Below are 25,888 nucleotides of genomic sequence, written 5' to 3'. Positions count from 1 at the left end.
ATATCTATACATCAGTGAGTTTACTGTGCCTGGACACTGATGCACAGTTCATAGCATGTTAGAAACCATTTCACTGTCATTCTCTTACATATAAAACATTTAACGAGCAAGTCTGCAGCTATCCTCCACTAAGTTTAGTATGTACAAAACCATGATTGAGGAAATTTCATGATTCACGACTGAGTATGTATCTGCAACATGTCTCATTAATAACGGTGATTTTGTGACATTTATAAAACTTAAAAGGAGTGTAATTTTTTAACAAGAAATGTCCCTTTTACCATGTACCAACTACCGCTGAAAAACAGGTTGAAAACAAGTTTAAGTAAACAACAGAGGGTGACTGACATCTGAGAGCATTGATCAACAGTTCTATAAACAGAACCCCCTGACCACTCCACTCCTGTGTTCAGTCACAAGGAAACATGAGGTTATGCCTGATCCAGCTGCTAGCACTGCTAGCACTGCTAGCCACTGTCCAAGCTGAAGAGGGTAGGACTACTGGTCTATTCACATTACATTTTGTACCAGAGATACACAGCTGTTTGTATATAGTCTATGAGTTGGATTTGGTTTGTAATTAAACAGATGGGATTTTTTGTGTATTTGTTTGTTTGTTTGTTTTCAATACAACTGAAGTAGGAATAGGAGCAGAATAGTAAGGCTTGTTTCAGTTATCAAGTTTCAGCAGAAGATTTGAATGAACTGTGTCATGTTTAAGTTAAAACACTATGCTAATGTTCAGTCATTATGTTTATGAACGCTTCAGCACTAGCAGATAGTTACAACATGTGTATCAATTTGCATATAATCGTTTGAAACTTGCTCTTTTGCTCTGTATATTAGAGTCTTGTATGGGGCGCTGTGAGAATGGCTTTGATGCTTCAAAGAGATGCCAGTGTGATTCCATGTGCAAATACTATGGAAGTTGTTGCTCAGACTACGAAACCACTTGCCACATAATGAGTAAGATTCAGCAAGAATTTACCGTACTGAAATGTAGCTTTTTTTTCTTTTTCTTTTTTTTTAACTGCTTTACTAATTCATAATGATACGATTTAGCTGTGAATTAAACATTACAAACCTATTTTTTTCCGAAGTAATCTGATTTGAAGTGTATGACACAAAATTCATGCCAGTCAGGTGTGCTTTATGTTAACTGTGGGGCCCATCTAACTTCTTACTTTTAGCACGTGGGGACACTTTTGCTGATGATGATGATGATCCAAAGGACAGTACAAAGGTTCCAACCAGAGTTCTTCCAGTTCAAAGGAGATTTAACCCTTCACCAACCATTCCAGCCAAACCACCAACTGCACCATCTGTAATCTCTGACACCACCGACCCCTCCACCGCTGCTGCAGCCCACAGCAATGCTGGAGCAACGACCACAGCCGACAGCCCAACCACAATTGACAGCCTTCTCAGCACTGATGCACCTACAACCACACCAAACAGTCCAACCACAACCCAAGCCCCTGACCCTGATGCTGAGGTGTGCAGCGGAAGACCCTTTGACTCTTTTATGCAGCTCAAAAACGGCTCTGTTTACGCTTTTAGGGGTGAGTGAAAGGTTCTTTCGAATTGAATCTTCACTCTCTGATGCAAAGCTACTTCTTGCTCAACTGAATCATTTAGAATCCAAACATTTGTATGGTGTCCACTTTTCTTTTGTCTATGTAAACAGGAAGATATTTCTTTGAGCTGGATGAGAAGTCAGTGTTACCAGGTTATCCAAAACTCATCAAAGATGTATGGGGTATAGAGGGACCTATAGATGCTGCATTTACCCGAATAAACTGTCAAGGAAAGACCTACATTTTCAAGGTACTGTGTTTCAAACTCTGTGATGTGTTACAGTAAGCATATTGCATTATATAGTCAGTGTCAACACAATATATTTACAGGGCAGCAAGTACTGGAGGTTTGAGGATGGTGTCCTGGATGAAGATTTTCCCAGGGATATCAGTGTAGGGTTTGAAAAGATACCAGATAACATAGATGCTGCTTTTGCCATTCCTGCTCACAATCACCATGGTAAAGAGAGGGTCTACTTTTTCAAAGGTCAGTCTTGGTCCTGAAACATAAGATGTTTGATCAAATGATTCAGTAAATCATTGTAAAACATGTTTATATCAAAAAGGCTTCCAAATTCCCATTTTCAGGAGATCTGTATTACCTCTATGAGTTTAAGCACCAGCCAAGTCATGAGGAATGTATCCAGATGTCCATGAAGTCACCCTCCACACTTTTCACCCGTTACACCAACAACTACCATGACCACTGGGCAGAGTTCTTCAGCCGGCTCTTTGGAGATTGTAAGAGAAAAAAACAGTTAGAGTTGGAGAGAGAGAGAGAGAGAAAGGGGGAGAGAGTGCCAGAGAGAGAGAGCCAGAGAGAGAGTACATGATAGCAAATATTCCAGAGATATTCATGATCTAAGTCTCAGAATTTGTCCTGTAGCAGTTTCAGGGCATCATGGAGGACATCACTTCATAGACAGGGACTGGATCGGCGTCAAAGCTCCCATAGATGCCGTGATGGTGGGGAGACTCTACATCACACCCAGACCTCCCTCACGTCGCCCCAGCAGGAGGCGCCAAAACGACTGGCGGGATGGCGACCAGGACAGGAGACAACAGTGGGGACAGCAGTGGGGTCAACAATGGGGGCAGGACTGGGATCAACAGTGGAACTCCAGGCAAAGACAGAGGCGTTCTCCTTACTGGGATTCAATGGCTCAAATGAGCATCAGTATTGGACAGGAGTTTGCTCAGAGGTACGGACAGGATCGCAGGTGGGACCAGGACAGGCGAAGTGACAGCTACCGTAGGCAATACGACTACGATTACAGCTACAGATATGGCCCGTACGACGACAGGGATTACGACTCACGGCGGAGAGGCCATCCAGTGCAGAGTGTCTACTTCTTCAAAGGAGGTAAGGAAACCAGCTGGGGTTTTCACCGTTGTAACAAGTTCTTTTACAATCTTGGCCTCTTGCTAAATTTCTAATGTCAATTCTTGACAATTTCTGTTTTGGCAGATAAATACTACAGGGTCGATTTGCAGACTAAAAGAGTGGACTACGCCAATCCGCCCTACCCAAGATCCATAGGCAAATACTGGCTTGGCTGCCCAGACAAACCAGGGGCGGAGAAGAGATGAGAGTGCATTGTGAACACAGTTATTGAATATGTATTTACAATGAAGAAACGATAAGTGGATTTTTGGTATGGGCTTCTATGAAACAGAGCCGCAAATAAGCAAAGTGGTTTTCCCATGCGAATGACGTTTCATAACAAAATATGTATACCTGCCAAACGGATGATGTATGGACTAACAAATTGTGATTTGATTTCATTTCATTTAAAAAATTATATCCTAAAACAGACATTTTGGATTAGACTAAAAATCACAGATAACAACCAAAGCTTTCAAACTGGGCCAATAACATCTCTTTTTTTTTTTTTTTTTTGATCTTTCATGTCCTACATAGACCGCCCAGACAGCCTGGGCAAAGTTCACCTTTCTATAGTCTTTCCTCATTAGTCATACTTTAGTGATTCATAAATTCATGTGACTGGTTTCTAGACTGATTGTTCTGTGTGTCAGTGATAAGATCTGTTGTCCTAACTCCATAAATGGCTGATAACTGGAGTTGAGCCTCATTTGTTGAGTTTTTTTTTTCAGTGTTAAAAAAATGACATATTGATTTATGCCAGGAGCAAATGAAAAGTCTGTTAAATGGTCTGTTATTGCACAAAAAAGACATATGAGCTCATCATATCATATTTTGTTTGCACTGAAATTCGTAGTGAATGGTTGAGAGACGCATCTGTTATCACATTCATTTCGCACACAAAGATGTGTGTACAGCAAACTCTGGACAGATAAACTGAGTAACACTGACAGATATGGAAATTCATTCAGCAATGCTGAGGCATGCAGAGAGGCTTAGCATGACATTTATTTGTACAACATTCTTTGTTCCTCACTTGTAAGAGAGTTACTCAGGCCTGAAGGTACAGGGCTTTGGCCTGAGCCCAGTCAACTCAACTCAAGGCTAGAGGCTGACATCAAACTCTACCTGCTTTTTTTTGTTTGTTTGTTTTTACTGCCTACGTGGTGCATTATCATGTTCCGGTGACTGGCCATAAATAGGTTTTTGCCTAAGTTTCTTGGCAAAAAAAACCATTGGTATAAAATGCATTATCAGACGGCTTGCTGAAAGATCCAAAGTTATTAATGTCAGTCAAGCTGAGCCCAGTTTAATACAATGGTGGAAGGACTGTCATGCTTAGCAAACCGAAAAATCAATCCATGACTGCATGAACATTGGTGTATCAACTGAGATTTTACGTGGGCTAATCTCATTTTCAGTGTGTGAGGAAGAGCTAAGACACCAGATATTGTGACATCACAGATTACTGATATTCCGATAAATTTAAAATGAAATTTCTGAGCTCTTACGCAGACCACCCAGTTCGTCTTATGAAAACTTCTCTCAATATAAGACGTTTGTACATCAGTGCGATTTACCACTCTGTCGCTCGAGGGAAGACGGTCTGATGTATTGCTGGAGAATTCTGGGGTTAGGTAGCCTTTCAATTCATATTCAACAAGAGAAACTGTTCTTCGACACATTGCACGACTGAAATAAGTTTGTGTGTGTGTGTGTGTGTGTGTGTTTGTGCATTGCACAAATTGAAACTCAGAAAAGCATATTGTTAAGTGTGATGAGGTGTACAGTTGGACAACACATCAAAAATACATTTGTGATGCTAAGACTAAATTTAGCTTTCAGGTTGGGACAAATAAAACATATTCCATTATCAGTGATTGAGAGGGTATGGAGGTGTTAATCTTTAAGATGAAATCATTCATTTTCAGAAAGTCTCATTTGAAAGATCATAACCCATTGGTGCACACATTATAAATCAAGAAAGACGTTCAATCTGCATGCAACACCTTGTGCCCACACTGGAGGGCGCACCAGAGGTGGCAAAAGTAAAAGTAGAAGTGCTCTTGCAAAAAAAAAAGTACTCTAAGTAGAGTTAAATTGACAACCGTTTTTGTAAAGTGTAAGTGAGTGACTATTTTACTCTTACTAAAGTGTTTTTCAAGAGGGATATTAAAACTCTACCCAGAGTAATCTTTTTTTTTTGGCAAAAGTACTTCTACTTTTACTTTTGCCACCTCTGGGGTGCACCACTGCCAGGAGGCCACTGGAGAGACTCTGAGACTCTTCAAGTTATTCTTTAATGACTGATAGGTGTTTCACACTGGAGGAACTTTTCCATAGTTCTTAGAACTGTTGGAGAAAGTACCCCCTTTTTCGCGTGTTCGCACCGCAGGAACTTAGAACGATCATAGCTCTTAGAACTCCACTAGTGTCTAATCACTCTCATCTGATGCTTGTTATTAGACCTGTTTATTCTCTTCAACCCTTGCCTCTTCAGTCTTGGTTTGCCTTTCTCCAGGTTGCTCCTTGTTGTTCTTCTTGAGATTTGTCTTTGCCTTCGTTATCATTCTACATACACATTGTTTCCATGGTTATTTCTTTGTTTAATTTTCAGTAAAGTTCCTAGTGTTTAGTTCCCGCATCCCGCTCTTCTTGCCTCTTTATGTAGGTGTGCTCTTAATTAATCTCGAGCATCACACTGCGTTGAATATCCTTGGGCAGAGACACAAAGCAAATTATGAATAAAAGCTTGATTTGTTTCCACGATTTGGAAATCAGTCAATTTATTTAGAAAAGCTTCATGAAAGGGAATAAACCACAACACAACACTTATTCACATCACTTTTTTTTTCAACATCATATTTGTATCATATTTTTTTCAATGTCATATTTGTCTAATCTTAAATTGCTTCACAGAACTTGAATGGTCAGTTACAGTACAAATATAACAGCTCTAACATAACATGACAGCAAAAGTCACAGTCGTTTTTTTCCGGCGTATTTCTTTTTACACTGGCATGCATAAACCCGATCTCAGAGCTCTCACGATACTAACACATGCTAACAGTAGGCTTACTGTTGTTTGTTAATGTGAGCTGTGTGTACATTGTCATGCTGGGAAATGAAAAGTTGTTGATGTATGTTGATATAATCTTACAACAGCTGAATCTGTATACACTGCCAGATTCCAAAGGTTTCAAATCAAGTCAGTTCACTGCACATGGGTAAAATACCACAACATTACACAGAATAGAATATGGAGATGATTTTTAAAAAAAAACACTAAATGAAAAAAACTTCAACATTTTGAGATTGCTAGCTGTCTATTTTACAGGAAGAGTGATATCACATATATTACACACAGTTGCACCTAAATCTTTATAAAGATAGGTGATACAAAAATTTTAAAATGACCAAATATTATCAAATAATGTGCCGTGTTTCATTTTGATGTTCCAGAATGCAGTTTGCAACTGGTTTTATGTCTAAGCTGTCTTTGATTTCACTGTAGCACAGCTACTAAGTGAGAGGCTTCATTTACAAAGAGAAGTCAACAGTATGTGAAAACTTTAAAGGATTTTGCAAATCCTTTAAAGGATTTCTATTTTTAGTGTAATTCTTAAATTTTGTATGTCCCTTTATGGCTATAGGCAGAGGTGCAAACACCTGAAATCATGACTGCTTTATGAAAACATTTTCATACTTTGGTCCTTCATCCACACTGGTCACAGCTACTTCATTAGTAATGACCTCAGCTGAATTAGACTCTGTCTCAGAGGCCCCCACTGTCTGGTAAGAACTTTTCCCCTCAGCATCAGGGAAAGATGATGCATTCGCAAGTGACTCGTATTCAGCCTCTGACCTCGGTGTGGAATATTCCGGCACGCTCTTCAGTATGGAGGAGAGTGGTCTTTTTGGGGTGTTCTCATAGGGAGTGTCCGTCGAGCAAACGGCGCCAGGAGAGCTCAGAGAACTGTGTTTCCTCAGGCTGGCTTTTCTCATGGTCACATCTGCAGTGCAACCAGCTCCAGACTCCTGCTCCCAAGCGCTGGCCCGTGCTCCTAACTTCCTCCGCGGGGGTTTGACCACAGCTTGTCCCTTGCCTCCAGGCCTTGTGGCCTCTTCTCTCTGTTTCTGGAGGCTGCCAAGCCTACGCAGCATGGCCTGCACTGGGCCTTCAGAGACGGGCTCCTGCTTGGATGCCCGTGGTGCCTTCCCAACAGTCACATACACCGTGGTCAACTTCCCCTCACCTGCTTCAGGTGCCTGTCCTTCAGACGATGAAGCAGCCTGTGATTGTGCAGTCCTCCTGGTGTTGGACAGGGTTCGTCGCCTCCCCCCAGGAACAGTCAGGCTTGTCCGTGATGAGGCACCACTGAACCTCTCTTTGCCTGTTTGTGGGGTGTCTGAGCTAGGATCTCCCTCCCCACACATAGGGTCCCCATCTTCTGCCACTTCAACCTCTTTCTCTCTCTCTCCTTCACCGTCCACCCTATTTATTTGGCCCTGGAGTGCAGAGACCATGAGGACACCCCAGGGAGCTTTGGGTTTACGGGCAGCAGACAGGGGAAGGTCCTGGGCAGAACCACGTCGCTCTTTGGAGATGAACTTGGTGCCCTCCGCAAAAGAGACAGACGGCCGCTTGGACTTGGCGATGCTGGAAGTTCGCGGAATTCCAAATGCAAGGGCCATGTCCTCGCTGTTGAACGCAGACGGGTCAGGGAACATGTTGCACTTGGAACTGAGCTCCTGGAATTCTCCTCCAGCCACCGCAGGAATATCTGTCTCAACACAGGAGAGAAAATGAAGTGGTGAGTGCTCACAGGAGCATGGGACAATGTAATTACAGAGAGACAGGAAACCACGTTATCAGTGCAATTTGTAAATGACACTGCTCAGAACACAGCAAACATGTTTCCTCTTAAGACATCAGGAGTGTTTGAATGCAGTAAACAAATCCTAAATCCAAATATTCAGTTACTTATCGTTTAACCTCGGTGTCCTGACAGTATGAAGATTAGAAGAGAGGAAACAAACAACTGGAGGACACAGCTGTCCCAAAACAGTAACAAAAGAAAAGATAAGAACAGCAGAGTGAAAGGTGGGGAAAAAAAGCAGACGCGGTGGACACAGAGGTTCCTTTACCTTCCCTGGGTGGGACGCAGTAGAGCTCCTCCCCCTCATCACTCTCAAAGGAGTTGTCGGTGACCCAGCCGGAGGAGGGGGGCTCGATAAAGCTGTGGTTGAAGGTAAGCTCAGGATCATGGTGAGACACTGGGGAGAGAAAGGGGACCAGTGTAATTTTCACGCTGGGAAAGTTTATTATTTATGAGAGATTTCTATTTTGCTGCTGATATTTTGTCTTACCTGTGACTCTAGGTAGGCCTGAAGACCAAAGTGTTAGACAGGGCATGGCCGAGCCCATGTTAGCCAAAACGTTGTAGACGTGGTGCTTCATTCGGACAGCGGTCCCCCCATCTCCGACTGCCATCCTATGGGAGGAGAACATATCTGTCTCGTATTCTGCCCTACGTCTGTATTTCCACGTTTGTGGAGTTTTAACAGTAGCAAAACTTGGGGAAAGGGAACAGAGAATAAGAAATGAAAGAGTCTAACCTGTCTTTCCCGTCCGCAGGGCTTTGCCCGCAACAGCAACAACAGAACAGTAGTGCCAGTATTAAAATCAGTAGAGGAATCAGGAGCCCAGCTATAAGACCTGCATGATTACCTAATAAACACACACACACACAGAGTGGAATGGCAAGAGATTAATTCTTATTTCTGCAAAGTATCAGTGCAAGTTTCTGAGGTAATGAACCCAATGTTTCTGTTGAAGAGAGTATTGCTAGTCATACTGTTTTGGCACGCCCCCGTGGCTGGATGGCATGGGATGTCTCCACAGTCACACACGGAGGAGCAGTTAACACCATACAGGTGGCTGGGACATGTACTGTTACAGCTGCAGGATGAATCGGGAGCAGTGTCTGAGTGACAGTCATAAGCTCTGATATTCATAAACCATAATATTCATAACCAGACTGCCCGCTGTGTTTACATACTGCACTCTCACCTTTCACCCTGAAAGCCAGGATGACACACACAGCTCCCGGTCACATGATCACACTGGCCGTGAAAGCAGGGGCTGCACGGGAGGCGGCAGCCATCTCCAAAGGTCCCGTCTGGACAGAGCCGGTCGCATCTGCAGAGACGAGAAAAACAAACAACTTTAAAATAGATAGTGTCTAATTTAAGACGGATAAAATGCTCTAAGTGTTGAATTGCATATCATTCACAGCATTTAGCTTCAAAGAGAAATGATGGTAGATTATTTACGACAGAACTGAAAAATACAGCGAAAACAATTTTTGAGGTTATTTATACACAATAGAGAACTTCTAATTCAAGTGCAACACAAAACAAAGAGCAAATCATACCGGGGCCCAGTCCAGCCTGTATCACAGCGGGAACATGCCCCTGTCTCTGGGTCACAGGGCTCTTCGTTTTTGCAGTGAGGACACACCTCCTGGCAGTGGTTTCCATAGTAACCATGCGGACAGGGTTTATCACAACGTGTGCCGTTCCATCCTGGCATGCAAACGTCACAGGAGCCATTCTCTATAGAGCAGGGCTTGCCCCCTGCACAGTGACCACAGCTAAACACACAAAGATAACTCACAGAAGAGTGCACAGTGGCCACAGCTAAATACACACAGACAATTCACAGAACTGCTCACAGTAATCACAGCTACATTCACAGACAACTCACAGAACTGTGCACAATGACTACAGCTGAACAGCAGTGTTAATCTCGTCGACGAAATTAATGACGAAAATATTCGTTGACAAAGGGATTTTTAATTTAGTCAACGATGATGACGACTAGGTGAAACAAAAACATTGTGAGGCGTTTATTATATCCTAAAACATTTTAGAAAGATCATGGATGATTTAAATAGTCCAATCACGGATACGCATTTACTGTTGCAAAGGAGCAGTAGAAAACGCATGCTCGTTATCGACAGACAACTATCGTTAAGGAAACATCTGCACTCATTTCTTCCATTTCATCGTCGTGACTTCAAAAAGCTGTATGGTATGGAAATTCTCCAGAAGCGGGGAGGAAAAGGTCAAATGTATGACAGTTCTTTATTATTCCGTTTTTCTGACCGTATGTACCCCCGCAGCTTTCACCATATCGATTCCATTGCAGCGGCAGCAGGTTTGTTCTAATGCTGTGTAGTGTGCTTGTATACAGCTAACTGATTGGTCCACTCGTTTTTTTTTTTCGTTTGTTTGTTTGTTTGTTTGTTTTTTGCCGTTTTAATTGTGTATTTGCCCATTGAAAATGAATGGGGGAAGTTCTAGATTTCTAGAGCTACGATGAGGGATTGCACACAGCAGCAGTTGATAGTTGGATTCAATGGTCTTTTGTTCCGCGAAGTGAGTAGCTAGCTCAAAGCAGTATGAATCAAACACTGATGCTGCGGCGCAATTATATCTGCATTTTCTGGCGGAAATACATCTCTAGTTCTAATCTACAGAATTGTTACAATTTGATAAATGTAATTTCGTCAACTAAAATGATATTATTTTCGTTGACTAAAATGATGTGCCATTTTAGTCAGTGAGTTCCTGACTAAACTGAATTAATATGACATAACTAATATCTGACTAAATTTAAGGGACAGTTTAGTCAAAAGACTACGACTATGACTAAATTTTAAAAATGTGTAAAAAAATTAACACTGAATAACAGTCTACAGTGTGTATAAACACCATTGGTAGATCTTAGTAGTGCTGAACCACGTAATGAAAATTTACCAAAAAAGACTCGAAGACTAAAATATTCAGTAACGTTTGTTTGAATTGTTGTAAGTCTATTACAGTTGTTACACACACAAAAAGGATAATGTAAATGGAAATGCCATGATTGTATATAAACCGTATAATTGCATGGTTTCCTTTACAAAAAAATACTTTTTGTTACCAAGGTAAATATCAAAATGTCATGTTATGTTGATTTCTGGTCATATTCCCAAGCATCAACGGTATCACATCATCGGCATCCTACTGACACAACCATAGCTCCCGCCAGACACATCCTCACTGTCCAGCTACAGCGGTAACCTAATGTACCTCAAACACCGTGCTTTGTGAAACTCACCTCTTTTCACATCCACTGCCATATGTTCCTGCAGCACAAGTCATGTGACAGAAGGGATTCTGGTATCCAGGATCACACACACACTCCCCACTAACCGGGTCACATCCCCCATGATTCAGGTCACAGTTGCAGCGCCGGTCGCAAACCGGTCCCCAAAACCCCTGCTTGCACTGGCAGGTCCCGGTTCGCTGTTGGCATGGCGACAGCATGCAGTTGCATCGCAGGCTGCACTTGGGACCCCAGTAGCCGGTATTGCAGCGGCAGTGGCCTGTGGCAGGGTCGCAGGTGGATGTGCCTGGGTAACACAGACAGGCTTTGCTGCAGGTGGGCGTCCACCAGCCCTCGTCGCAGGTGCAGTTGCCGTGGACCTGGTTGCAGCGTCCGTGTCGGCCGCACCTGCACTCGTTCTGGCAGAGCGGACCCCAGCGATTGGGCCGGCAGGTACACTCCCCCGTCACCGGGTCACATTGCCCGTTAGGGTGACACAGACAGACCTCACGGCAGTCGGGGGCCCAGAACTCAGGAGGGCAGCCTGCACATGGGATCGATTCAGAAATTAAAACATCTGTTTGTGTTAGACTTTCAAACAAACCCTCAGACAGACATTACGAAGTAACTGAAAGAATATAAACAGATATTTTGGCAATATTCGTAGTCTTTATTGAGATTAATGACGGTTTCTCATCATTTACTAGAAATAACCAGTAATGAGACCTTGTTTAAAACAGACACTGCCAGTCTAGTTATTGTACTCACGAGTCTTGCACTGGGCACCGTAGAATCCCGGTTTGCACCGGCACATTCCTGGGTACACACACACTTCATCCTGTTGGCAAGCCCGCTCTCCCTCACACAGAGCTGTGACATAGCAGAATCAGGGCATTAAACACACACACACACACACACACACACACATCTCCCTCTCCCTCTCTCTTACTCGTGCTGTATTCACAGTTAGAACTTCCACTTTACTCTGGGTGTTTCAGAATGTGAGGGCCAGCGAAGAGCCAGAGTTCAGTTTAAACTAACTGCTCTGTCTAAGGCAAAAACAAAAAAAGTTTCGGTTATGGCACCCAAAAATATGAACAGCTGAGAGAAATAATACTCACGTTGAGTGCATTCATTGCCTTCCTGTGCCCATCCATCGCAGCAGACCAGAGAAGACAGATCGCTAGTCATAGATAAAAATAAGATTCTTAAAGAAACTTATATAACAGAGTCTCAATAAATTTAATGAGAATGAGAAATATTGAAAAGTTGCTCCCTAACTGAATTTTTTTTTATTGTTGCAGAGAAGTATTAGAATGAATAGAGAAATGTACAGGGAATAAAGAAATTTGAATTCACTTGAACAGAGGGAATTCAACTGAGAAAGAAAATTAAAAAAAAAAAAAAAACCCAGTAAAATAAAAGTACCTTGGGTTCTTACAGACATTCTTCCCTGTAGGAGAGAGTTTCTGACCAGAGGACAAAGAGCAGCAGTAGAACACTAGCCCAAGACAAGCCAGGAGAGAAACCATCTTCACCCCTGAGTAGAACCGGTCCAAAAGGCTCAGTACCTCTCTGATGGGACAGGAGCAGTCCCACAGAGCCTAGAACACCTCTCTCAGGAACGGATCCAGTCTCTGGAGTCAGCCACGGCCACAAACTCTTCTCTTCCCCTCTATCTCTCCCCTCTTTTTAAGCCTGACTATTCTAGGCCTGTTGGAAGCCAGCTTCTCCGAAACCCCTCAATTTCCTTTGCAAGTTTCCTGAGGAAGTGAAGGCAGCTTCCTCCTATTCAATTAACTATTTGGCTGCTTAAAGACACAACCCTACAGCACAGCTTGGAGGAGAGATGTATGTGCGTGCGTGTGTGTGTGTGTGGGTGTGTTTGCAAAAAATGTGTGTGTTTGTGTGCATGTGTGTGTATGACATTACAAACATGCACATTTGCGTCTGTGTGTGTGTGTCTATGAGAGGAAGAGAGAGACGGAGTGAAAGCCAGATAATTCCGTCCTCACAACACAACCAGCACTGCACATCCCAAAAGTGCCATCACGACACTGAAGAGCACAGTTAACAGAGACTCAGGGACCAAGACAAATTACACTCTAAATATTTATTTAGTTTTATAGCTCCATGGCTTCTTCATTAAAAAATACACATGCTTATAAAAATAAAGTATATATCGATACAAATGCCAACAGAGGGATGGTTAAAATTGTCATCTGCTCTCTTAAGTTAATCAGAGAGCTTATTTAAGAGGGTTTAATGGGAGAAATAGTACCCGTTCACCACTGGTCGGTGGAAGTGTCATATGTTACTATGGATTTTCCTTTTTTCTTCTCTTTTTTAAACTTCCACACAGAGGTTTTTAAGCACACACATCTGATTTATCATTTCCCCTGTGGGAAACACTAACTTCCTCTCCAAGAGAGAGGACCACCTTAGGCTCATTATAGTCCAGCCCCCGGCATGATGTTAATGCCCTCGTCATGATCCATATGCGGACCAACCTGGTCTCACAAAACAGACGGCAGGTTTTCACGTGGTAGACGTGACTGTGGGAAGTTCCAAAAATACAGCGAACTTACTCTCCCTCCCCCACACAGTAAGTTTAACCATTAGTAAGTTCCTCCTCATGTCATTATTCAATACGGATTTGTACAAAATGGCATCCGGGAGATCACCTTAAACGGGAATTGAAAAAAGGGGAATGGCGACCTCTAATGAAAAAAAAGTGGAATTGCAATTTTGTCAAATATTGACATTTACATTTGTCCACAACTTGTCCACTGCGTCAGTATTTGAAGAACGTTTTCTGTGACCAGTGCAGAGAGATGAATATGTCTCATTATTTCATACAGTTACGAACAACTCAATACTTTCACCAGGACACTCTCTCTCTCTAATATCCAATATATTACTATTTTACTGTTTGCTGTTGGGTAGTTTATACATTATTATGTGCTGTATTATGTATCTCTATAATTTCCTGTTGTACAGCATGTCCCTATTTTGCTTACTTTGACAGGCTTTTTTTTTTTAAACTAAAACAGTGTAGTGTTACAACATGGTTGTAAAGACAGTCTGAGGACATGTCTGTCTGCCTGGATTGGGAGTAATGCAAAATATGGCACGATGTCATACGATGTTAGTAAAATGATGGGAAGACACAAAAACAGCACATAAAAATACGTCCATGCAAAAGACACGGAATGGCAGCTATCAGAAGGAGCCCACAGAAAACAAATTCCATAGGGATAAGGTTAGAATCACATCAATTGCTGCATAAAGGGTTCATCATTAACATCAGCTTAATCTGAACTACAGAACACTAATAAGACATTATACTGCACCCTCGTGACAACAGTTTGTGCCGTTATATTATATGATTTTTGGTATTAATACATGTTTGGATCTTTGGTTAAAAATCATATAATAAAAATCACATCTATAAAAATAACTTCTATTTTTTCACTGTAGGATAAGGACATGTGGGTATCCATGGTTACTGTATAGTAGTTACTCATCTTGAATACAAAACGAGGTATGAAATAAGCATTTGAGAGCTGCAAATCTACTCATTATTTTAAAGAGATTCTCCAGTCACTGATTTTAATTGAACAATTCAGTGACATGTATACTAACAAGGTCTGTTAATTGTGTACATCCATACACTACAGTATGAAAGTCCCATTAAAACTTCAACTACTGTTGAGTGTCTGTGCAGTTAGATCTCTGATTTCTCAGGGCTCTCATTTGTCTTGGTCATGAGAGAGGCGGTGTTGGGGTGATTGACGGGGTTCTGTCTCTGCCTCAGGCTCCATCTCATCGGTGTTGAGGATTTCCCAGCCAGCGTTCTGGTGGCTGGGGCTTCGGCCAGAGCCTGACCTGGTCAGGAAACCAAATCTGAGGGAACAAAACCATAGGGACAAAACAGATAAAGGGTCAGGACAACTGTGGAGAGGTTTTCCTCTTTTCCCAAACAAGAGTTCAAAATCAGCTAAAAAAAACAAAACAAAACAATGTGAACTTGAGCACTGTGTACCTTAGCAAAGGGAAACACAACAGAGAGTCACTCTTAAAGATAATCGCCCAGAGAGCACATTAATTATGGTTTAGCATACAGTTCGAGCAGCAAGTCAAAACAACCTAACTAAAAAAAAAATTTAAAAAACATAGGACGTACATTTAGAAAAAAATATACATGTCTACAAGATTTTTTCCCAGAGAGGTGTCAATAGACAACTGACAGTATTGTCCATTTCCCAGTAGGTGTCAGCAGACAAAACAATAGTTCCAAAAGCCCTAATGGCTCAGTACAAAGGAGCCAAACTCTCTTTTCTCTCTTCACAACGACAACTCTGGGTCCTGATCCACTGTCTTACGCACAATAACCTAAAAAAACCCCATAATCCAGTCTATCAGTACAGAAATGGATCTGGTCCAGATTGGCACACCTGGCTAAAGTGCTGTCTGTTTTACACTGGGATTACCCACTGGAAGACAAAGCTTCAAAGATGCTAATTACTTCTCAGACGGGCTCATAAATCCACAACAACGCCATTGCATATCTGACTCTCACAAACAGACTTTCAAATGCTATTCTTCGTGTGCCAAACACAATAAAGCACAAGAACAGCACCAAGTGAGAAGATTAAAACAGGATTGTCGAGTGTCAATGCCAGAGCAGTCTTTATGAATGCGGTCTCTCTTATGAAACAGTGCCAAGTCTTAAAAGAGCATTCCTGCAAGAATCTCTGTAAGGATTTACATGCACACTGTGGCCATCATCTGCCAAAAGTAATTACATTTTATATATGTTATAATACATGTTTAATGACAGAGAATGTTACTAATTGTGCATGTTATTTCACCCAGGTTTGGCCTGCAGCCAACAGGTACAATTCTCTCATTCTTAACTTATTTTAACTTATATTTACCTGTATTTATTTCCAGTTGGGATAATCTCTGTCTTGTACCACACCCCTAGTTATTTACATTTCTGTTTACATTTATTCGTTTGGCAGAAGCTTTTATCCAAAGCAAGTCAAAAAATGAGTAACGACAATGCATGCAAGGCTAAGCTGACATGAGACATGGAAGAAAGTGTCATTGTGCAGCTGTGGGTACCACATAATGATGTAGAGAACTTAACAAGTGGAAGCAAACTGTATGGTGCAGATGTCATACAGATATCATGTTATCATACAGATACATCAAAGCTATAACACTAGAACCTATCCTTACTTTTTTTACATTCAGAATAATCTCTCTCTCATGCTACACTTCTGTTTATTTACATTCAGAATAATCTCTCTCTCATTCTAAACTTCTATTTATTTACATCCAGAATAATCTCTCTCTCATTCTGTTTATTTACATCCAGAATAATCTCTCTCTCATTCTATTTATTTACATTCAGAATAATCTCTCACTCATGCTACACTTCTGCTTATTTACATTCAGAATAATCTCTCCCTCATTCTACTCTTCTATTTATTTACATCCAGAATAATCTCTCTCTCATTCTATTTATTTACATCCAGAATAATCTCTCTCTCATTCTATTTATTTACATTCAGAATAATCTCTCTCTCATTCTACATTTCTGTTTATTTACATTAAGAATAATCTCTCTCTCATTCTACACTTCTGTTTATTTACACTCAGAGCGACCTTTCTCCAAAAGTACTTTACCTCACTTAAATCTACTGCAGGTTCTTCATTAGCTGAGTTTGTCCATCTCATGTAACCCACAGGGCAATCGCTATGCTATAATTTGCAAAGAAAGCCAATAATGGAAGCTGATTTGATTGTGCAGAAAAAATGAAGTCCACAAGCTGTTGCCTGTTTGTGAATAATCTTCCAGTCTCAGCGTATAAATCAATAATAATCAGGTGCAAACCATCTCCACATAAAACACATTTCAATAACAGACATGCCTTTAAAATGACTCGACTCAGACTGAGACAAGTGACAGCAAATCAGGAGCCCCTGTGTGAATCCAGCTCAGTTGGACGTGAAACTCCATCCTCAAGTCAACAGTTTGTTCTATCTCAGCAACAACAACAATAATGATACTACTCTAACCTTACATGGGTTTTCCAATAATTTCTCTTGTAGGTCTAAAAAGTGACTGGAGAATGTATCTGAAGCGATTGCTTGAATGATGTTTGATTATTATTTTTTTTATTGCCACAAAGCACTTGATGACTACACCAAAACAACAGAAGGACAGAGAGATACTGTCACTCTGAACTGGTTTACTTGAATGTGATTCTGCTTTAGAGTCAAACAGTGAATGCACAGATCTATCTATGTGCACCTTCTCCCCTCTTTGTGCACTCCATCATGCATTTTGCTCTTCTCACTCATGACAACTGATTCAAGTACTCATGCAAACATTGACAGCTCACATAAGTTGCCAATTTAATGCCGGCAAATCTCTATGTGTCATCTTATTTAATAAGTTCCTGAGTATTTTTTGCCTGCACTTTCATCTGTTATTAAAATGCCACCCAATTTTGGTAAATATTTCTTTGGTACAAATGCATCACTGCTGAGGAGGATTGTGTATGTAATTAAGGATGTTATAAGTCACTCCTTACCTGAGATAAGACATTATAAGACATTATGTGTTCAGTGAGCAGGAGCACTTACAGAGTTTGGATGCGTGACTCTGGAGGTTTGCTGTCCATGCAGTCTGTTGAGCTTGTATTGTTGTCTGCCTTCCCTCTTTCAAACAGGGGTCCCTTCTCCTCATCACTGCAGGATACACACACACACACACACACACATACACACACCAACAGAGAGTTACCGACATATACATTCACCTTGTCTATGTCTGTCAGTCTAACAGTCAAAAATCAAGCATGTTATTTAGATCTATTTTTGGACCAACCTGCTGCACTCGTCTTCAGGGATGCCGAGCATTTTGGCCTTAATAACAGTCCTCTGTTTCTTTATGGCCGAACGCACTGCTTCCAGTAAAAAGCCTGGGCATCGCTCGTCATTCAGGATCTCCCTGGAAAAATTAACCACATGCGCGCACACACACACACACACACACACACACACACACTGCTATTCAGTATGATATAAAGTAAAGGATTTCAGTAGGTCAACACCCAAAATTAGACGTCTATATTTCAAATACATATGTGAGAACATGCTTAAATCTGACTGATATGTGTCACCTCTGGTAATAGGCCAGCTCCTCCTGGACCAGAAAGAGGTTTGCCTTCAACTCGTTTCTCTCAAACAGCATATCCCTCACTTCCTGTTTGGTGAAACACGGACGGTTGGGATCGTTCAAGTCGATGACCATCTTATTGGTCAGGTCAATGCCTGGTTTACATGAGCTCGTCTGTGGGAGGACAACATACGGGACAGAGTGAAACCTCCGGGTCACAAGACTGAACTGAGTGCCATCAAGGGAAATAAAAGAACAACAGAGAGTGTTATAAAAGGCATGATAAGTATTATGTGTGTAAAATCACGTAGGTGAGGAAATTCCCCATCATGTGATTCAGTGCTATGATTCACAGCTGGTTTATAGTTGGGGGACTTTGCATTATTGATTAAAGCAAAATAAACTGACATTAAAAGTGTCCTAGACATGGGATTAAAAGGTCAAATCAAATGACAAGCAGTGGGAGCAACGAAGAGTATGGAAAGTTATTTAAAATCTCTAAGGATGACACCATTTTTTTATGCTATTTTAAGCTGCTGGGTTTAATAAACAGAACAGAGATTTCTTCCTCTCTTTTAGCATTTTTACATTTTTTCCCACTACTTTCGACTGTCCTGCCATGGTGACCGAACGGCACAGATACAAATATTTAAAGACAAATATTTACAGTACAAGGTTTCGATTCCAACACAAGTTCCTGAACTTTTTGACCCGACACAAGAGGGAACATCCCATTAGAATTACACCCATTAAAAAACTGGTAAGTTTTTACTGGTAAACAACCTCTAAACTCAAATATGGAGAGAGAAGACAGGGTTATTAGTAAATACTGGAACACTATGGCTTTCTGGTTGAGAGATACTATAGGATATGCACACACACACACACACACACACACACAAAGAGATAGAAGGAGAAAGAGAGAGAGAGAGAGAGAGAGAGAGAAAGACAGACAGACTGAAAAATGAAGAGAGAGAGAAGGGAGAGTGTGAAATGCATGAGAGACAGACAGACAGAGAGAGAGAAAGAGAGAGAGAGAGGCTAGCTACCTCACTGGCCACATTTGCTTTCTCCAGTTGGGCAGTGAGCCTGTCAATCTCCTTCTGTTTCTCACACAGATCCGCCTCGAGGTCAGCCCTGCGCTCCACTGCACTCTTTACCTGAGCCTGTGCTACACTGTGTTTATGCCTCAGCTCCCCATTCATCTTCATAAAACGATCCAACTGCTCCTGCAGCTGCAGTATGTAATACACACACACACACACACACACATCCATACAAGAATACGTGATTAGTCTTTTACATGTAGCAAAGCAAACAACAGAACTTCAACAAACTTCAGTAAACAATACTCATTTCCAAACAATAAGAACTTCTCTATGTCACATATTCATATTTAAATAGTTAAATGATTTCCAACGGTCAGTAATAAAAGATATGAGGCAGATGTTTGATAGCACTTAAGCATTTTGCCTCATTTAAATTCTAAAGAGGATCATAGGCCACTTTACTTCAAGCTTCTAGTACATTCTTGGGTTTGACATAGCTTTGGCTCCTTACCATGTACTATATGCATATGGTAAACACCAGCAGCTGCTGCTTGTAAATTTTGGTTACTTCACTGTTGGCTTGAGCAGTAAACATTTCCTTTTTATGTTAAGAACATACAGATATAACATCAAACGTTGTCAGTGTGTCAAAGTCTGTTGACTTTGTCCTGTTCCAACGTATACCAAAAATGCTATGCTCTCCAACAAAGAGCGAGGGTTTTATGTTGACAAGAGAAAACACGATTTTCGCTCAGGCATGTTCTCTGTAAGGCGTGTTTTGTTTTTTTGGTCTTTCAGCTCCTGACACAAAGCCAGCCAACAGAAAGGTTCAAAACCCAGTTTTTGTCCGTTCTCTGAAGCATATCCACTCAGCTACTGTTTACAGAATAACATATTCCTGGCACTGCAGGTGCTTAGCGACCTTGAGCCTGTGAATGCAGTCCAGTCTCTATAACCGTCTTTGTCGCCTTTGCTATCTCAAGCATTGACATGGCTTATCATGTGCAGTCCAGCAGTGGGAGTTGGTATTTTGTGTGTGCGTGTGTGTGTGTGTGTGTAAGTAACAGTGTGAGCAGGCCAGTGTGTAGAGATCCTTACCGCCTCCACTTCTTTCGACATGCTGGAAATCTCTTGCACTTTTGCTCGAAGTTCATCCCGTTGTTTGTCCACCACCTCCTTCAGTTTGAGCATCACCTCTCTCTCCTGTCGATGTGTGTGGTCTGGGATAGGAGGGGTGGAGAAGGGGTTCAAGTGAAAGGCAGCCCATCATTACACAATAAATCAGCTTTACTGTGAGTGCAGTGTTCACATTGTCAACTGAGGCAATAACTAACAGTGAATGCAATTAGATGGTGTCATCAAAAGCAAATGTTAATAAACAAATCATAATATCTCCTACAGATTCTGATTGGCTGAAATTAGTTGTGTAGGGTGGAGACTGCTACATCTGGCCTGATACATACATAGTGATATGTACTTGGTAGAAACCAATGCATGAGAGGAAGGGGCGGGGGTAAGAAATCACTAGTTTTAATAGTTTGGTAAACCCAAAGAGTATCCTCATGTGTTTGATTTTACTGCCAACCTTTCAGAATGCTAATTAAGACAACTAAAAGGTCATTCTTACAAGAACACTGATGGTTTTAATTTGTGTTCTTGCTTGTTCATTTTGAAATTTCATTGAGGCCAAGTTTGAGTTTGAGTTTTAGCAGAAACAAAAACTTGCCTTTCAGCATTTTTGTCCAGCCAAAGACATGCTTTAACTCATACTGAAGCTTCTCACATAACTTTCACTACTCAAACGGTTTTAACAGGGAACAACACTGGTCTAAAGCTTGCCAAATAACATTGATACTGCATTTCAACTTTCCACTTAAACCAAAACATCAGGCCACGGCTTGTCAGACGACCTAAAGAGTTTCAACACGTGGGCAGATCAACATTCCCTACAGTTGCTTTTAAGTCTTGGATTAACCTTACTGAAATAAGTGATTACATTTGGCCCAGTTAAACACACCTCTCCATCTGCAATACCTAGTTAACCACATTCTTTACGGCCAAGAAATATGTCTCGAAGATTAAGGTCGGGCACATGTGAAAACGACCCAGACTAATGTAACTATGTATCCAAGTATATGTGGGTCAGGTTAGACCCATAAAAACAAACAATCATAGGTAATCATATCAGTGTTTATGATAGGAATATCTGATCTGCTCCTGTACAGAACTGAGAAAGTCTTACATGGAATCCTATGGTTAAATTAATATTATTGAATTATGCTGGATTATCCTATGGAAAACTGCATACGAGTCACAGGACCATTTCCAAAAGCACCACAAATTGAATTTCCTCTCTGACGTATGGATACTCTTGTGTTAGACAATCACACGATTCACTTGATTTTGGGGTACTGAGAAAAAAAGATACACTGAGATGAAATTCCTGGAAGTTAACTGTACAAAACCTCAACACAGATCATCATAATGGCGAAACCTGTAGACCTGAACTCTGTGACTACGCCGCGCATAGCTCCAATTCAGACGACTTTTCAAAACACTTTCAAAACATTTCTAAAACAACGGAATGACGGTGACATAGGCGAAAGTGTTGAGTTTCTACACCAGGAGAAAGTGAATGAGAAAATAAACATCAGTCTCTGAGATGCCTTAGACAGTTGTATAGACCTGACCACGCACTGCAACCCACATATAGAACAAATAAAATGCTAGTTCAGTATCAGCGACCACTTACAGGCAGTTTATCACATTTCATATCAAAATAAACAATAAACAACAACGTGCAGTGTGCTGAGATCTGACATTCATATGTCTAATCTTCTCAGTAAACCTCACCTACACAAAGCTGGAAAAACCTGCATACAGCAGGTCTTAATCCCTATGGGTATTTTTAAAAGTGGTTAGACAGCTCTAGCATTTGTTTTTCATGTAGCAAATCAAACTGGATCAGTCAGTTTTCTGGTACTATAAACTTATGTGCATTGAACTGCAACTCATAAAAAAATAAATAAAATAAAGAAGTTATCTCCTACAGATAAACCATTTGGGTTGACACCCATATAATTATCATAAACAGTATTAGGATCCTCCGTGTGACCAAAATGTTCTTGCTCTGCTCTGAACTGTAAAGTGTGTACTGGTCTGACCCTGGGTTCAAAGCAGTGCGATGAAGAGTGAGAGAGTGTGAAATCGCGGTGCACATCTGATGTTGTCATCACGTTAAACAAATTAAATGCGACACCTTCTTTGGAGTGGCTGCACTGGAGTTGGCTCTGGAGAGCCTGGTTCTCCTCCTGCAATTTAAGCATCTGGGTCTGGACTTCTTCTAACTTATTCCTCCACTTCTGCTCCTTCTGCTGCAAGTCCTGCGTGAAAGAAACAGCGGGACCACTGTTTTGTGTCCAGACAAACACACACTGTACTTGTCTGAGAGTCTGTTACGGGAGATTATCAGCCATTGAACGTTACGCAGACTGGGTCTTTATTAAGAAAGTAAAACCAGATAATGATGATGAAAAAGTAATGCATTCTCACATCCTGATGCTTTGCAATGGATTTGACATTTGAAACCTTCGATGCTAAAAATAATGGTGAAGCCTAATTGCATGCTGCAGGCATTTTCAGCTGTGCTTTCCCTTTCTAACAACTTTACGGGAGTAACATTCTGTCTTTTACATATTAATAGATGGCACTGAAAGAGAGGGGGAGCTGTGTTAACTTGGTGACGATAACGCGGGTAAATGACAGTTGATCCAGAATGTCTAACTGTAGTTAGGTGGAACGTCGCGTTCTAGCACCAGAGCTCCCCCATGGTTCTTTGCAAAGAAAGGAACTGGCCCTGACTTGCATTTCCTTAGTGACTCAAAATCGTCAAGTGAAACTTCACCAGTCACTGTGTACCGTAGTAATCACTTCAGCTATCTGAACAAGGCAAGTAAACGGTGCCTTGTAGCAGTGGGTCAAGCGAAACAAAAATCCAGACAAATGTCAAATACGCACTACAGAAACCTTTCCCGAGAGAACAGACGGTACTTTCTCAAAACCGCTGGAATATTATCGTCAAGTGTTGCATAATCAACCGTCGTTGTTTTAATAGGATGTGGTAGCCACAATCAGATTGAGTGCATGACCGAAAGCAGCAGAAAAAAATCCACCCCTTTTATGTGAGTTTAGTTCCATCTGTCCCACTGCTGAAATCTGGTTTTACTGCTAAGGGCGTTGCAATGATAATTAAATCGAAAACATTTCTAACCCAGACTACTGGCCTAGTTCAGCCTGCTAGACAGCAATACAACCAGGGGAAGCGTACGAGATTAAATCAGACCATTAGTGCGCCAAATGTTGCTAACGTAGCAATTCAAAATGTAAATATCAAGGTGAACGTTCCATATAGAATGAAATCCGATTAGAGGAGTAACTGCTTACCCGTAACTCAGTGTTGTTGCTGTTGTCTCCGCTGTCTTTTAACCCTCGTTTTTTCTGTTGTTGTACCTGTAGTGTCTCAAATGCTTTTAACAGTTCTTCTTCTCTGGACATGTGTGCATGGTTCCTTGCAGCGAAACTCTCCAACAGTTCCAAAACTTTAACAATTTTGGGCACCAGACCCTCCACGCTCCCTTTGCCATAGCCGTCGATAAGTTTTTCCACTTCGGAACCGATCAATTTAGCTATTTCATACACATCGTCGACAGTTAATGCTGAAAACGTCTTTTCAAAACAGTCCGCTTTCTTGATGTTCTGCCTCGGTTCAACAGTTATCTCGCCGTCCATTGCTAAAATGGAACCAACCTAAGGAAAATAACGGCAATCGAAAGCTGTCACGACTATTACTAGCATGACATTTCCTCTGTCACAGCGAGTCCTTACCAGTCCTTTAGTCCTTAACGGCTGTCCTCTACCTGTCGAGTGTTTATATCGATGTGAGAAGGTATATTTCGAAATTATTTATCGGCATCATTCTATAGCCAGCTACCCTGAGTTACTCAAAGTACATGTACCAAGCAGAATCAAGCTGTAGAAAGAGAAACAAGCAGCGACACGAATGTCTTCCGACGTCACGCTCACACTCACCAGCCTACAAAATGTGTAGCTATGCCGTCCGAAACAGTACGCAAGCCAGTGTTTTTATGAAAAGCAGTGACACAGTTAGATATTTGACTGACCACGGTCGTTTGTTTTCCTAAATAGACCCTCCTTCTCTCCTGACCATTGCAACTTGAGAGCTTTGCTGCGGCACGTGTTCATGACTCGCTCGCTGGCTAGGTCAACCGTAATGAAGTGGATGAAAGAACGCATGCAAATTGGCTTTCCTCTAAGGGTATTTTAATAAACATGCGTCGTCCGCTGAAGCAAATAAAATAAACCAAAACGCTGTGCAAAGCTCTAAAACAGAAATGTCGTAATCTGAGAGTCATGGGACAGATTACAGAGTAAAACTGTTCATGTCAGGTTAGTTTAGAGTGAAACTGTAACTATGGTGTAATATGTCATAAACCACAATGGTGATGCTGAAACGAAACCGACTTCTCGTCAAGGCACAGAAAACAAACCTCGTGAAGATAAAGTCCATTTCACAATTTCATGTCATGAGAGCATGAAATTTAAATGGGTTACTTTTACAGGTTACAGGGAGAACTGGTATTAAGTCTCGAGTGGAGGGAACTGCACTGAAGTTTCGAAACAATTATTAATATCATTGTTATAAAACTGTTATTTATAATGAAAGATTCATATGGACTTTATCTATAAAATGTATGCTGCTGAAAAATGTGATAAGTGATTTGATATGCTCGATCAGTTTACAGACTAGTTATTATAAAAGGGTCTGTTAATCTCCGTTAACGGACTGAAACAAAGCGGCAATAAAACATTTTGGAATACAATGGAACTACATAAATGATAGAAACAGCTCTCTTCACTGCCAAATGAAAACAAAATTTCTTTGATTATGATTGAGGTCACTCTGGTGCCCTTGAGTCTTCCTTTCATTAGTCGAGGCACGATGACTGGACTATATCAATGTGTTTGTTTGTTTTTTGTTTGTTTGTTTTGTTTTGTTTTGGGGGGGGGGGGGTCGAGAAAATACGCTCATTCACGAATTACATGATTTGGGGACTGTTGTAGTTTTAGAACCCACAGTGCAGGATAAGTTTTAAAATTTAAATTTCAAGCCCTGTTACCTTAATGTAACACAAAATGTTTATCCAGCTTCTAGGCCAACATTGTTTCATCAAGATGATGCAAATATTAAATTTCCACATACCGCTGAGAATCATGAGAGGAGATCAAAACTGTCACTGCACTTTATTCCTCAGTTTTCATCTGGGGATATGATACATGTATGTATGATGCATAAACACTGTGGGATTACAGTTAGAGTGAATAAAATTTCTGACTACAAACTGAGTTTCCAAGGTGATTGTTTATATGATGTGTGTTTGTGTATGTGTGGTTTGGGGTCATTTATAAAAGAAAAATGCCGTTAATTACTATTAAGCCAGTTACTATAAT

General features: G+C 41.1%; 3 protein-coding genes across 5 annotated transcripts; 1 reads left to right on the top strand and 2 right to left on the bottom strand.

The window, feature by feature from the left end:
• Positions 1 to 405: 405 nt before the first annotated feature.
• vtna (vitronectin a) lies at positions 406 to 3,662 on the top strand. Of its 2 annotated transcripts, none has more exons than XM_030778724.1 (8): positions 406 to 492; positions 847 to 966; positions 1,191 to 1,562; positions 1,688 to 1,827; positions 1,908 to 2,064; positions 2,166 to 2,318; positions 2,467 to 2,940; positions 3,046 to 3,662. In XM_030778724.1, exons 1-8 carry the CDS (start codon positions 426 to 428, stop codon positions 3,165 to 3,167), a joined length of 1,605 nt encoding a protein of 534 aa, XP_030634584.1. In that variant the 5' UTR covers positions 406 to 425; the 3' UTR covers positions 3,168 to 3,662. The 2 variants fall into 2 exon arrangements, with proteins under 2 accessions (XP_030634584.1, XP_030634583.1); XM_030778723.1 differs by having other exon boundaries at positions 2,464 to 2,940.
• A 2,131-nt stretch (positions 3,663 to 5,793) lies between these two features.
• Positions 5,794 to 12,778, bottom strand: scarf1 (scavenger receptor class F, member 1). The gene is made up of 11 exons (XM_030777086.1): positions 12,545 to 12,778; positions 12,238 to 12,299; positions 11,885 to 11,986; positions 11,129 to 11,660; positions 9,399 to 9,617; positions 9,035 to 9,163; positions 8,820 to 8,923; positions 8,581 to 8,692; positions 8,332 to 8,456; positions 8,110 to 8,238; positions 5,794 to 7,745 (listed from the first exon to the last, which is right to left on the bottom strand). Exons 1-11 carry the CDS (start codon positions 12,646 to 12,648, stop codon positions 6,637 to 6,639), a joined length of 2,727 nt encoding a protein of 908 aa, XP_030632946.1. The 5' UTR covers positions 12,649 to 12,778; the 3' UTR covers positions 5,794 to 6,636.
• A 1,686-nt stretch (positions 12,779 to 14,464) lies between these two features.
• Positions 14,465 to 24,640, bottom strand: rilp (Rab interacting lysosomal protein). Of its 2 annotated transcripts, XM_030776646.1 has the most exons (9): positions 24,245 to 24,640; positions 23,804 to 24,166; positions 22,620 to 22,743; positions 20,459 to 20,580; positions 19,361 to 19,546; positions 18,316 to 18,485; positions 18,021 to 18,143; positions 17,777 to 17,881; positions 14,465 to 15,022 (listed from the first exon to the last, which is right to left on the bottom strand). In XM_030776646.1, the coding sequence occupies exons 2-9, from the start codon at positions 24,146 to 24,148 to the stop codon at positions 14,869 to 14,871; spliced, it is 1,329 nt and encodes a 442-aa protein (XP_030632506.1). In that variant the 5' UTR covers positions 24,149 to 24,166; positions 24,245 to 24,640; the 3' UTR covers positions 14,465 to 14,868. The 2 variants fall into 2 exon arrangements, with proteins under 2 accessions (XP_030632506.1, XP_030632505.1); XM_030776645.1 differs by having other exon boundaries at positions 23,804 to 24,640.
• Positions 24,641 to 25,888: the final 1,248 nt, after the last annotated feature.

This window comes from Chanos chanos, chromosome 6 (assembly GCF_902362185.1).
Source record: "Chanos chanos chromosome 6, fChaCha1.1, whole genome shotgun sequence".
Classification (NCBI taxonomy): domain Eukaryota; kingdom Metazoa; phylum Chordata; class Actinopteri; order Gonorynchiformes; family Chanidae; genus Chanos; species Chanos chanos.
The sequence above is the reverse complement of the archived record's forward strand: the minus strand, read 5'-3'. Positions and strand labels throughout refer to the sequence as shown.